Source organism: Macaca fascicularis, chromosome 7 (genome assembly GCF_037993035.2).
Source record: "Macaca fascicularis isolate 582-1 chromosome 7, T2T-MFA8v1.1".
Taxonomy (NCBI): domain Eukaryota; kingdom Metazoa; phylum Chordata; class Mammalia; order Primates; family Cercopithecidae; genus Macaca; species Macaca fascicularis.
The window spans coordinates 49,467,442-49,480,888 of record NC_088381.1 but is presented as its reverse complement, the minus strand read 5'-3'; the positions used below and the strand labels follow the sequence as shown (position 1 = coordinate 49,480,888).

At 51.9% G+C, this 13,447-nt stretch overlaps 1 protein-coding gene across 1 annotated transcript; it reads right to left on the bottom strand.

Moving 5' to 3' along the window:
* Positions 1 to 150: 150 nt before the first annotated feature.
* On the bottom strand, positions 151 to 12,342 carry LOC107128922 (golgin subfamily A member 6C). Its single transcript, XM_065547382.2, has 18 exons — positions 12,123 to 12,342; positions 10,322 to 10,441; positions 8,337 to 8,417; positions 7,135 to 7,173; positions 6,819 to 6,869; positions 6,637 to 6,718; positions 6,434 to 6,540; positions 5,316 to 5,402; positions 5,101 to 5,208; positions 4,821 to 4,908; positions 3,877 to 4,409; positions 3,534 to 3,602; positions 2,134 to 2,209; positions 1,612 to 1,703; positions 1,269 to 1,371; positions 1,086 to 1,186; positions 841 to 994; positions 151 to 754 (listed from the first exon to the last, which is right to left on the bottom strand). The coding sequence occupies exons 1-18, from the start codon at positions 12,204 to 12,206 to the stop codon at positions 540 to 542; spliced, it is 2,190 nt and encodes a 729-aa protein (XP_065403454.1). The 5' UTR covers positions 12,207 to 12,342; the 3' UTR covers positions 151 to 539.
* Between the last annotated feature and the right edge of the window lie 1,105 nt (positions 12,343 to 13,447).

Genomic DNA, 13,447 nt, shown 5'->3' with positions numbered 1-13,447 from the left:
GGCCTTTAAACAACTCTAAATGTCACTACTCACAGGGGCATATTACAAAGTAAGAAACAGTGCGCACTTGAGGGCAAACCACATATTGAGCTAATGAAGAGCTCACTGTGATTAGGATTCCATCAAACATAATAGCAGAACACAAGCGAATTTTATCTGAATTCTGTAATGAATATACATGCTGCAATAACAGTAAAAAAAGCACGGCAGCCTATTCCAAACCAGCAAGAATAGTTTTGTGCAAACAGTGGGTCTTTGTGTGTTTGAACTCCCACCACCTGAGGGCAAACTCGATATGCACGCTCAAGACCTACAATTATCAAAGTAAAAACAAAAATGCTAAAGGATGCCACAGTGAACATTAGGGAAAGAGCCACTCTCCCTTAACTTTTTATAAATAAATTTAAACTGTAAATTAGAAACACAAATAAACATGAGGGGCTGTAACATTCAAATGAGGTAAATGAATTGTGCAGGGGATTAACCCCATAACTTTTCGTTGTTGTTGTTGTTGTTGTTTTCAATTTCTTGACCAGCTCTCAGATGATGACGATGTTGATCTCCCTGTTCTCCGCTGCCCGGTAAAAGAAAGGGACGCAGGGTTTGCTGGCCAAGCCTGGGTGCTCCTGGGTGTCCTGCATTACAGGAAGCAGCTGCACGATCTTCTCTGCGGTGGGGTTGCCACGGGGAGAACCCTCCCTGGCCTCTCCCGCTGCAGGCTCCACGCTGTGGGCCAGGCTCACCTCACAAAGATCTTCGGAGAGAGGGAGGCGGGGGTCTGAGCACAGTGCGAGCCTCCCCTGCTCCTGCCTGCCCACCCCGCCTGAGGGCGCTACTCACCACCCTGCTCCTCCGCAGCCCCAAGCTCCTGGGGGGCTGGGGCCCCTGGAGCGGGCTCATCACCACGGTTCTGGGCAGCGGGGGGGAATTTGTCATGCCCCTCGTGGTTGCACACAAGCGGCAACACCAGCTTCTGCAGCTCCAGCAGCTTCACCTGCAAGGAGGGGTGCTCAGCTGCCATGCCTGAGCTGGCTTCACATCCCACGCCCACCCCCACCCCTGCAGAGACGTTGCACGCCCTCTACCTTCATCTCCTCGTTCTGAGCCAGACCCATGACGTCCTCCTTCTCCTGGTGCCGAGTGTTTGGCACTGCCCCCTGGCTCTCATATTCGCTGATGTAGTCTCCTGCGAGAGGACAGGGCTCAGACACTGGGGCCCCTCCGACGGCCCTGCAGCTCCCCCTGCCATGCCCTGGCCTCCTGCTCACTCATGCCCTCTGTCGCTCCAGAGAGCTGGATGAATCCAAGCTCTAGTCTTTCCACCTGCTCCTTCCTGTCCGCCTTCTCCTTCGGGAGGTCCATAAAGCTGCTCTGGAGCCAAAATAATGGGGTCACACCTCGGGAGTGACCTATCCTGCCCCGCCCCCACTTTTCTTGGCCCACGCCAGGAGGCACTCATCTTCAGCTTCTCCATGGCCCCCTGCAGGGCCCGGTAGCTCTCCCCACACACACAGACTCATCCCCAGTCCCTGGGGCGGGGCCCATGCCTCTGGCTCCTTCCAGGGACCACAGAGGAAGGTGGCAAAGTGGAGCAGGGACAGTCAGACTCACCATGGCCTCCTGGCACTCCAGGTCCTCTGGGATGTGTGGCATGGGCCGAGGTGCCTCCTCCTCCTCGCTGTCTAGATGTCCTCCTTCATCTCCTGTGGGGAGGTGGCCAGAGGGGTCCTCAGACAACCCAACAAGGGAGGTACTGTGGGCCCACCTCTCCCCACCCTCACTGTGTAACCCTGAGACAGCCCCTCCCCAGAGGGGAAGGAGCTGCTGTTCTTTATTTTTCCTTTTAAGAACCAAGATCTTGCTATATTGCCCAGGCACAGTCCTGCTACCAGTCGGTGCCGGAGTTCTGAACTGCTCCCTTTCTGATCTGGGCCAGTTCACTCATCCTTAGGCAACCTGGTGGCCCCCTGCTCCCAGGAGGTCACCATATTCATGCCAAGCTTAGTGCAGACACCCGGTCGGCATAATGACCAGCTGTTCTAAAGGTCTCTTCCAACCCCTCAATCCTGTGCTGCTGACAGTGCCCCCTTCCTCCTGGGGCTCTCTCCTCTTCCCCTGAGTGGTCTCCTGTACCTTCTCCAGGGAGAGCCATGAGGCTCAAGTGGGCCTCTAGCTGTTGGTTCCACTGGCTGGCAGCTTCTAGGTGCTCCTAAGGGGATGGGAAACAGAGTGAGAAGGCACGGAGGTTGCCAGGTTGTCCCCCTCGGGGCCCTGTCCTCAGCGACTCCCTCCCCTGGGTCTCCTGCAGGTTTGGCAGGCCATCTCAGCCACCGCTTTGCCCCGAGCTTCCTGCTGCCGCAGCTGGTCCATGAGCTGGGTCTGCAGCAGTAACTCCCTGTGCAGCGCCTCCTTCTCGGAGGTCAGCTGCTGATAGGTGGCCACGTACTGCTGCGGGTGACCCAGGTATTAGTCTCGCTGCTGCTGCAGACTCTGAGACTCTTGGCTCTTCAGCTCCAGCTGCAGGAAGACCCTGGGCATGAGGGCACGTGGTGGCTGGCTTCCAGATTCTGGGACCATTAATAGGGTAGTGAGAGCACTGTGGGGCTCTGTCACCTGCCTGGGCCTCTGGCCCCTGGCTCCAGGCTTAAGAAACTTCCTCCCTTGCCTAGAACCCCATGCCTCCTTCCCCAGTCTCAAATCACATGTCCTCCTTCCCACCATTTAAACTGCAGGCCACAGACTGGTGGAAAAGCAGAGGGAGCCAACCACCATCTGCTAAGTGTGCTACAAGCCTAATGCTTTCCATGTATTCTCTCATTTAATCCTCAGCACCTCTGCAAGCAAAATGCTAACTTCCTTTTCAAGTTAAACAAACAGAGACTCAGAGATGAAAAATAGCTGAACGGTGACCAGTGGAACTGAGGCCAGAATCCAGGTTGAATCTAAGGAGGCTTTTTTGTTTTGTTTTGGGACAGAGTGTCATTCTGTGGCCAAGGCTGGAGTGCAGTGGTGCAATTTCAGCTCACTGCAACCTCCACCTCCCGTGCTCAAGTGATTCTCATGCCTCAGCCTCCTGAGTAGCTGGGATTACAAGCATGCGCCACCATGCATAGCTAACTTTTTTTGTTGTAATTTTAGTAGAGATGAGGTTTCGCCATGTTGGCCAGGCTGTTCTCAAACTCCTGACCTCAAGTGTTTCTCCTGCCTCAGCCTCCCAAAGTGCTGGGATTACAGGCGTGAGCTACTGCCCCTGGCATAAGGAACCTCTTATACCAGTCTCTTCCCCTATGATTGGGGGAATCCATGCCTCTAGCTGGGATTATAATGTCCAGACCTGGGAGGAGCCCAGGGCTACCCACCTCTAAAAGTCAGAGGGCAGGAAGCAAGAAACAGTTATAGGGCTGCTCTGGAGGGGGCTGGGGTCACCTTCCCTCCAGCTAGAGCTGCCTTTGGCCTGGCACCTCCCCTCCCCAGAGGCTGGTGCCCGCCTCCCAGCCCTTCTTGGATGGGGCAAAGGTTACCATCTCCTTCACCTCACTCAGCTTCTCCTGCAGCTCCTTTACTCGCTGCTCCAACTGCAGAGCGCTCTTGTCCTCGTTGTTCTGGACAGAGAGAAGCAATCAGTGGCCATCCACTGCAGCTGGAGAACCCTGAACTTGGTGTCTGTCTCCCATGTCACGGGGAAGGGTGGAGGCAGGTTAGAAAAATCATCCCCTCCCCCACAGCCATCAGAGCAGGGCCTGATGAGCTCTGGCTCACAGGTGCCTTTAGAAGTACCATCTCATGTGAGGGCTACACTGCCCCATTTTACAGGTGGGGAAACAAAGGCCTGGAGGGCTAGGGATGAGGGCAGCCTCCCCAGGTGGGGCAACCCACCAGATCCTCGAAGTCGCACTGTGGCTCGGCCAGCTGCTTGTCGAGCTTGTGGTTCTGGGAAAGCGTGAGCCTCTCCTCCTGCTTTCGTAGCCTCTCCTCCTGCTTTCGCAGCCTCTCTTCCTGCTTTTGAAGCCTCTCCTCCTGCTTTTGTAGCCTCTCCTCCTGCTTTCGCAGTCTCTCTTCCTGCTTTCGCAGTCTCTCTTCCTGCTTTCGCAGCCTCTCAGCCTGATCCCTAAGCCTCTCCTTTTGCTCACGCAGACTCTCCTGCTCCTGCAGCGTCCACTCCTCCTGCTCCCGAAGCCTCTCATTTTGCTCCCACAGCCTCCTCTCCTCCTGCTCCCGGAGCCTCTCCTCCTGCTCCTGAAGCCTCTCCTTTTGCTCCTTGCTCAGGAGACTCAAGGCCTGGTTGTTTTCCACCTGGAATTGCAGTTTTTCCACCAAACTCTCCACCTCCTTCCTCAGGTGTTTGGCCTCATCTTGTAGCTGCTCCACCTCAGAGGGCCCTGCTGGGGGCGCCGAGGATGAGGGCTCAGCTGAGAAAGGAAGCAGACAATAAGGGTCTCTGGATTCCTCTTCCCACCCCCTCCCTCCTGAAAAAATAAAAAAGGAAAAAAAAAAGAAACAACCCTCCTCTTGATTCACAGCTCCTCTCAGGCTTCCCAAGCTTGGCCTCGCTGCTAATGATTCCTCGCACCCGATGGTGCCCATTTCCAAGCCACTTTCAGATAGAGAGCACTGTGGGTGGCTGACAATGGGCACTCCTCCCTCTTTGCTGATGGGGACCCTGAGCTCATGGAGATGACAAGACTTGCTGACTCCTGGCACAGACCACTTTCCCACTGCCTCAAAGCCCTTCCATTCACCCACCTCCCTGGGGCATCCTAAGCCACCCCACAGCCCTCTGATGCCAGTCCTGCTCCCAGGTCACACCAGCCCCACCTTACCTATCTGGTGTTTGAGTTCGGACAAGGTCCTCTCCAGCTCCTGTATCCGATATGTGTCACGCATCTTCTCCTCCTTCAATGTGCGAGCCTGCCCAAAGCACAGGGGGAAAGGGCCCTGGAGAGGGGGCTGGTGGCTGGACAGGCTACCATCTTCCTCTCTGCCCCCACCTCCACAAAGCCCAGACCCATGACCACCTCTGGCTGTACTAGTCCCATTTTACAGATGCCCAGAAAGACCCAGTGACCCATCTAAGGTGGGGGCTGAAGGGTCAGGTCTCACCTCCACCGACATTTTCCGCATCCTCTCCTGCCACCGGGCCCTCTCTCCTTTTATATGTTGGGCATATTCGTCTCTCTGCAGCTGGACTTGTTTCAATGACTCTGTCACCTGCAGGAATGGACACAGAAGTGAGGAAGGGCTGTCACTGGTCCTCACCTGCTCCTGGTCCCCTGGGGTCATCTTCCTTCCACATCCCTCCCTCTGCAAAGCCTCACCTGTGTCACGTGTGCGTTCAGCAGCGCCCGCTCCTTTAAGGTCTGCCGTAACTGCCGCTGGAGGACGGCTTCACTGCGGCTCGAGGACTGGATGGTGAAGAGTGAGAAGTTTTGATGTGGGGAGCCCGGGCAGTGCCCCTCAAAAGGGTTATCGCTAGGCTCAATATACAACTCAGTCAGTAAAGATCAAGGCATTTCGAAGCCCGTGGTCTGGTTTTTAGAAGAACTCAGTAAAGTTGGAAGGGACAGGGAAAGAGATCGAATTTACTGCAGGCTAACGGAGGCCCAGAGAGATCAGATCATATTACAATTGTTATTACTGTTATTATTACCACTCTTTGAACCTTAATGGAGTGCTTCACCAGGTACCATGCTAACAATCCCATTTAATCCTCACAACCACCATATGAGACATTTACTAGGGTAACCTCTATTGCGTAGATGAAAAACATGGAGTATTCGAGGTTAAGTTCTTGCCTAAGATCACTTAGACAGAGCTGGGATTTGAACACCCAGGTCTATCCGATTCTCTAAGCCCATTTTCTCTTGCTAGGTGTGCGGGCACAGATAGAGGGGGGAAAATTAATCTTTTGTTCACTTTTTGAAAGGATGATACATTCGCATCGTCCAAAACTCAGAAGGTACAGAAGGGAAGTGTCTCCCAGCCACCCTGTTACTCTCTCCTGAGTTTTTTATGAACACTTGCAGACATGTTTTATGTATAATAGTACGTACACACACACACACACACACACACACACACATCTTTCCTCTCTCTACAGAAATGGTGACATAGTAAAGGTACTCTTCTGTACCTTCACAGTACAAGTATCCGATACCCCACCTGGGACTTGGCCAAGGCCACAGCCAGGTAAGGGCAGGGCAGGCACTTGGCCTCTGAGCTCTGTGTCCAGTGTTTGCTCCCCACAGTGCCCCCAACTCACCCACAGCAGCTGACTCAGCCCCAGGCTGCCTCTAACAACCACACACAAAAGCAGCGAGAAATGAGCACGCTGCCTTCTGGGCAGGACACTGCATCCTGCAGAAGGGACCTTTAGGCTCACTCCTGCATCTGGGAAGCCAGGCTACCAGGGGATGGGGCAGCTGGTTGGACTCACCCTGTCCTCTTCCCGCTGCTGTGTACACACAGCAGAGAGAGCCCGCTCCAATTCTTGAATACGCTGTAAGGAGGATTGCAGGCGGCCGGCCAGATCCTTGGACTCTTCTGTAATGACAGAGGTTGAGATGAAGCCCAAAGGACTCCCCCTAAAGACCTGTCAAAGTGCCAGGTTGAAGGATGACGGGGTGCCCACGTTCTCACCTTCGAAGTGTCTGGCGGCACGTTTAGTATGGTAAAGGGTGGTCTTCAAGTCTGCCTTTTCCAATGTGAGGATGTGGATTGTCTGGAATTGAACGTTTGGGAGAAAAGCCAAGCAAGTGCTGAAAGAGACGGAAAGAAACATTCTCCGGAGGACAGGAGAAAACTCCCCACCCTCCACTCACCTCTAGCTGCTCCGTCTGTGCTTTGTGTATGTCATTGCTTGCTTTCTTTTCCTGTAGGAAGAGGAAGACAGAGCTCTTACCCGGGGGAGGCAGAGATGGCACAGCCAGAGACATGCCCCCAGCATGCCACCAATGCCCCAGGACAGGCACACCCATGGGACCAGGTTTTCAGGGACCCTGTGGGTATGGGGTGGAATCTGAGGGGTGAGCCTTCTTCCCCAGGCTGGGAGTGGGTGAGACGAGACTGGCGCCTCTACATCTGAGTGCCCCTCAAACCCAGCAGTCATGTTGTGTGCAAACAAAGAAATCGCGTTACTTCTTCCAGCTGATGTTCCACTTGTTCCTTCTGTTGTTTCTGTGGGGAGAGTCAAATTCAGGTGACTGAGGGGGGGGCCCTCAACTTTATTCCCCAGACCAGGAAGCGGTAGGCAGGGGCCAGGAATGGATTTTAAAGGCAAAGTTCTCAGACCCAGTGGCAACATGAACTGGTCAACTCTCCTCAAGCTCCCAAAGACAGAGGATTTGGGTCTTTGTTGGTTTTTGCCCACAGCCACAGAACTCAAAGTCTGAATCTGGATTCTCTCAAAAGGACAGTAACATAAACCTCTAGAGTCGGAGTCTGAGAAAGGCCCACCGTTCTGCCAGTTTGTGATTTAGAAAGATGCGTTCATTCAACGAACGTTTACTGAGCACATACAGACCAGGCACGGGTCTTCACAGCACAGATACAGGACAGAAAAGGACAGACGGGAGCCGTTGGCCCTGAGGTTTCCATTCTAGGGGCTTTTTTTTTTTTTTTTTTTTGAGACGGAGTCTCGCTCTGTCGCCCAGGCTGGAGTGCAGTGGCGCTATCTCTGCTCACTGCAAGGTCCGCCTCCTGGGTGTACGCCATTTTCCTGTGTCAGCCTCCCCAGTAGCTGGGACTACAGACACCCGCCAACTCTCCTGGCTAGTTTTTTGTATTTTTTAGTAGAGACGGGGTTTCACCGTGTTAGCCAGGATGGTCTCGATCTCCTGACCTCGTGATCCACCCGTCTCGGCCTCCCAAAGTGCTGGGATTACAGGCTTGAGCCTCCGCACCTGGCCCATTCTAGGGGCCTTTAACTCTCGGGCTCTCAGAGCTAACAGAGACCTTTGATACTCTACCTCCTCTGGAAACACAAGCCCAAGGAGGAGAGCTGGCTAGTCCAGACTCAAAGAACAAATTAGGGACTGAGTCAGGGCAGAAATACGGAGCCCCTAACAACCCTCACTTCTCTGAGAGGCGAGAACCCCAGGGTGTGTGTGGCAAGGACTGGAGCAGAGGTGTCTGAAGACGAGAGTCAGCAAACAGGACAGCGACAGAAGAGCCATGCTGCATGCTCCTTGCTCTGGGGTCCCCCCAGGTGAAGCCCAGGCACTCCAGCTGCCCATTAACCCTTGGCACCAGGGGCCCTAGCCCCTTTCTTCAGGGCCCCAAGGGGAAACTGGAGTCCAGGATTGGCAGCATGGAATCAGGAGACCCCACTGGACTCTTACCAATGATTCTATGTTTTCATTGAGTTGATTGATTGTTGCGGAGCTTGAGTCCAGGGCTACTTCCAGTTCTTGGTACCGGCTCTGAGGCGCACGCAGAGAGGAGGAGTTGGAGGAGGGTTGCGGGGAGAGGTAGAGAGAACAATCATTAGGGCTGGGGTGTGTGTGGGCTGTCTCAGCTGGTAGAGGGGCACCCAGCTCCCACTGTGAGAGGAGGTTGGAGGGCTGGCATGAAAGGTCACTGCACTTTGGCCCAGGGCCTCTTACCTCTAGATCCTTCAGGGTGGCAGATGATGCAGACGTAAAATGAGAAATGAAAAAAAAAATGCTTTCATGGGAAACAGTTATGGATATAAAGTATAAAAACAGTAAGGGACAGGGCACAGTGGCTCACGCATGTAATCCCAGAAATTTGGGAGGCTGAGGCGGGTGGATCACGTGAGGTCAGGAGTTTGAGACCAGCCTGGCCAACATGGTGAAACCCTGTCTCTACTAAAAATACAAAGATTAGCCGGGCACCCTGGCAGGTGCCTGTAATCCCAGCTACTCAGGAGGCTAAGGCAAGAGAATCGCTTGAACCCAGGAGGCAGAGGTTGTAGTGAGCCGAGATCGCACCACTGCACTCCAGTCTGGGTGACAGAGAGACTCTGTCTCAAAAAAAAAAAAAGCCCCAAATCCCACATGCCTGCTCTGTACATTATTCCCAAATTACTTTTAAACTTTAAGATATGTCTCACCATTTCCAAGATTATAAAAGATGTGGGGAAGGAAAAAACCCAATCAATCAAGCAGGTGAAGAAGCAGACATAAACAGGCTGAAGGTTAATGGCAGCAACATAAAAATAAGCCAGAGGCAAAGTATCCCCCAAATGAGAGAAGCCTCAGGGGCATGCACAGCTGCAGACAAAAAGCCAGAGAGGGGTCCTGGCACTGCCTCGCCTTCCACTTTTTCAATGGGGTAGCACTACCCCATTGGAGTGGTTAAGGTTGGACGCCAGCACCTTCAGAATGTCCTGAATCTACAGGAGGTGACAAGGGAAAAAACAAGGCAGGGGGAGAAAGACAGAAGTGGTTTAGAGAGAAGCAAGAAAGTCAGGGTAGGAGGAAGACGTGGGTTCAGGAAAACGAAATGCTGAGGAAGAGCAGAGGAGATTAAAACCATGGCCTATGCCGTTCTTCCAAATGGCCACCTGCGGCCTTGCCGGGGCAGGAACAAATAGATGGAAATGTTCCCTGAGCGATACAGTCACAGGGTAGAGTCACCTGACCAATGCAGCTCTTAATATGCTCACTGGACCCCTCTCCTCAGGCCCAGGATGTGGGCGATGAATCTGGTAATGCTCCAGACCTCCACCTCCATTAATAAAACCAGACTTCTGAGTAAGGGTTCACTTGAACTAAGGGGGCTCCAGCTAAAAAACAAGTTTCAAAGACACTGATCTTGTCCAGTATCATCTTACAGAGGAGGAAACTGAGGCCCAGGAGAAGAAGTGACTTTTCTGTGGTCACCCAGCAAGCTGGTGGCAAGTTAGATCTTCTCTTACTCCTAGTGCCTGGGGCTTTCCTCACCACACGCTGGAGCCCCCTTCGGTGACTCCTAAAGGGACAGCCTGATGGCAAGTGACTGTACTCATTGGCCCAGGTTCCCCTTGAGACTGGGGATGAGGAAAATCAAACAGCAATGACCATTTCCTGGGTATCCTGGGTGTTTACAGCAGGCCATGTACTAGGGATTAACATAAAAACAACAACAATATGAAATCTCATTTAAACTTCACAAATGGAAGTCAAACCACACTACCCCTATTTTACAGATGTGAAAAGAGAGGCCCAAGGAGCTCAAGCAACTGACACAAATCAGATCCCTAGCAGATGGAGAGGCAGGATTCAAACCGAGAATTCTTAACAAGTACCCAGCAATCTCAACAATTACCCTCTACTGCCCCTTGGGCCCCCTGTCCCCAGGAGACTGGCCAGCCAAGACTCACATCCCCAGGTGAGTGGCAACCACCAGAAGTGGTTGTCTCAGGGCTACTGCCAGTAGTTTTCTTTTTTGTCTTCGCTCTTGCCGGAACACCAGGGCTGCTCCTCTGCTGATATTCTTTTAGCTGTGGGAAAGAAGAGCAGTAATACTCATAACTACCAGCCCCTACAGCCACATCCTCCTTTACAGTTTTTGCAAAATACTCTTATACACCATCTGATTTAATGCCACCAAGAACTGTACATGATGTTGCCACAATCACTTAGTGACTGAGAGGGATTGATATTATGGCTAAAAATGAAAGGCGGGGGGGGGCAATAATGGAACTTAAACTCAGTCTTCTGACTCCAAGCTCTGGGATTTTACCATGAATCAGCAGCTGCCAGGGACCAAAACCAGAGCCAGTGGTAGAAAAATCAGCATTAAGTAGGCAGGAACTGTACGCTGTGTGGTTTAGAGTCATACATCCTCACACGTCTGTAAGTGTGAAGAAGTGCACCAGGACCTCTCAAACTTTTATATCAATGTGTCCTCATGGCAGAAGGCAGCTTTTTTGGTAAATCTGGGAATTTATCAGAAAGAGGACAACCAAGTCTCATTTCAGAGAGAAGTCTGGTATACTCTTAGAAACCTATGTGACTGTCATCCCTAAGTACATTAATGTTTTTCCTCTCTCAAGAGAATCAAGGGAAACTGATGCTTTAGAAAGATCTCCCACATTTATCCTGTGGCACTCAAAGTGCCCCAGGTTGAGATGATAGGAGGAAGATTCAAGGTGTCAAGTTCAGTTTCCGAAGATCTATTCCACAGAGGATGAGCAAATCTCACTTCAGAGACCAGTGATTGAAGCTCTGTCTGGTCCCAGAACCGTGGAGAATTAGAATGTGAGGTGGAGAACTCAGAAAAAAATGTTAAATTCTCTTTGGAGAGTAGAAGGCTGGGAGAAAACCAAACCAAACTCGTTCTCCCATTGCCACCCAGAGATACTGTCAACATTTTGAGCTCACGGGTGAAGTGTAGGCTTTTCACACTGCCAATGTCTATGTGAAGGGAGTGAGGCAGCCTGAAACCTCTTGCCCCTAGGTCCCATAGTCCCCATTCCCCTTCCAGCTGGAAATTTGTGCTGTGACCCAAGGAACCAGAAATGGGGTGAGAATGCTTAGGGGACTGGGTCATAAGATCAATGGCTGGTCTTGCAGCAGTAATGACAGTTCGTAGGGGGGCTGTGACATCACTACATTCCACTCCTCCTGGGGGTGGGGGAAACCACATCAGTGCGATGGCTGAGTCACCGATCCACGATGGTGGAGGGGGACATAGAGCTGGGATTCAGGTCCTTGGAGACACCAGTCCAAAGAGCCCAGGGAGGTCGGGCTTGGGTCAGCAGGAGGGGAGAGTCGAATCCGCAGCAGGGAACCCCAGGAATCACCAGTTCAAAGTCACCCAGGGATGAATGGCAATGGGGGGGCCTGGGGCTGGGAGACCCAGGTCCTTGGAGAGGTGAGCCCCGAGAACCCAGGGAGGTTGGGCTTGGGGTGGCAGGATGTGAGGGCTGAGTATGGAGTGGGGAGCCCCAGGAGTCACCCACCCAAAGTCACCCTGGAGTGATTGGTGAGGGCAGGGGCTGGGCTTCTTGCTGAAGGAGTGGGACTGACTGCCAGGACTTTGGTGGGGGGAGCCCAGAGGTGCCAGGGTTGGGGGCCCCAGCCCAGTGTGCCTCAGGAGTGGTATAGACTCTGGCAGTGGTCTTGCCATTGGAGGGGATCTCTGGCTGGATTGGGGGGCCACGACCTGGTGCTTTTTACCTTTTTCTTGGCTGCTGCCAATTTGCGCTCTCGAGTTTCTTCTAACATCGCGGGGTGGGGAGGGAGGCAGGGTTGGGGCCACATCAGGGAACACCTCCAGTCACCTACCAGTCAGCTGTGTGACTGAGCCAGAGGAGGCGTAACCAGGGCGCCAATAGAACACAGAAAAGGGGTGTGGCCTTAATGCTCCAAGCCCATTGGTCAGTGAGAAAGATGAAAGGGAAAGGAGGCGTGGCCAGGCAGCAGTGTGTCCAGAGGAACCTGTGGCATCACAAAGGAAGCTGCCCATGCAACTGCTGTCCCCGCCCACTTGGGGTGAGGGGCGGGGCCTGCTTACTCCGGGAGAGGGGAGGGGCCGGCTTTTGCTTTAAAACTTTAAAAATAAACTTTAAAATATATATGTGTTTATACTTTATATATATGTGTGTCAGTGTGTGTGTGTGTCTACATGTTCCTCCAGAGCTATCTTCATAATCCAGCTTCAATGTACGGTCTATGATTTTGGCCTACATTTTTCATCTTCAGATGGAGTACAAGAATTACCAGTATTACCTCAATTGAGACACAAATCCTATAAAAATGGAAAATCCATAGCATGTTTGATGATTAATGAAGCAGACTATATTATCCAACATTCCAATAAGGTAAAATAATCACAAGGATTTCTCTTGGAAAAACATTTCTCTTATTTTCCTACATTATTAAGACTTTTTAAAAACAAGAAACATGTCTAATATCTTTAAAAACACAAAGCTTTTGGGCCGGGTGCGGTGGCTCCCCTTAGGTCAGGAGTTCAAGACCAGCCTGGCCAACATGATGAAACCCCGTCTCTGCTAAAAATACAAAAACTATCCAGGTGTGGTGGTGGGTACCTGTAATCCCAGTTATTCAGGAGGCTGAGGCGGGAGAATAACTTGAACCCAGGAGGCAGAAGTTGCAGTGAGCCAAGATCACATCACTGCACTCCAGCTTGGGTGACAGAGCGAGATTCCATCTCAAAAAATAAAATAAAATAAAATAAAGAAAAACACAAAACTTTCCATTTAATAAGCACTCAAACCTCTTTACTGGTTTAAAGCAATTACAAGGCCTATTTTTCTAGAATCATCTGGCCTCTCTAAGCCTTGCAAATGAAACTGAATTTCTCACTTGATACTTGGCTATCACTTGCAATCATGAAAATCAAGAATTGTGTTATGTCACTGAGTATTGCTTGTTACCTGAATTAGACACTAGACTGGGATCAAGAGTTGAATCTTTCATGATTTACTCCATAACCTGTGAGATTCTTATCCCACACCAAACTAAGCTTTTTTCTAGAGTTC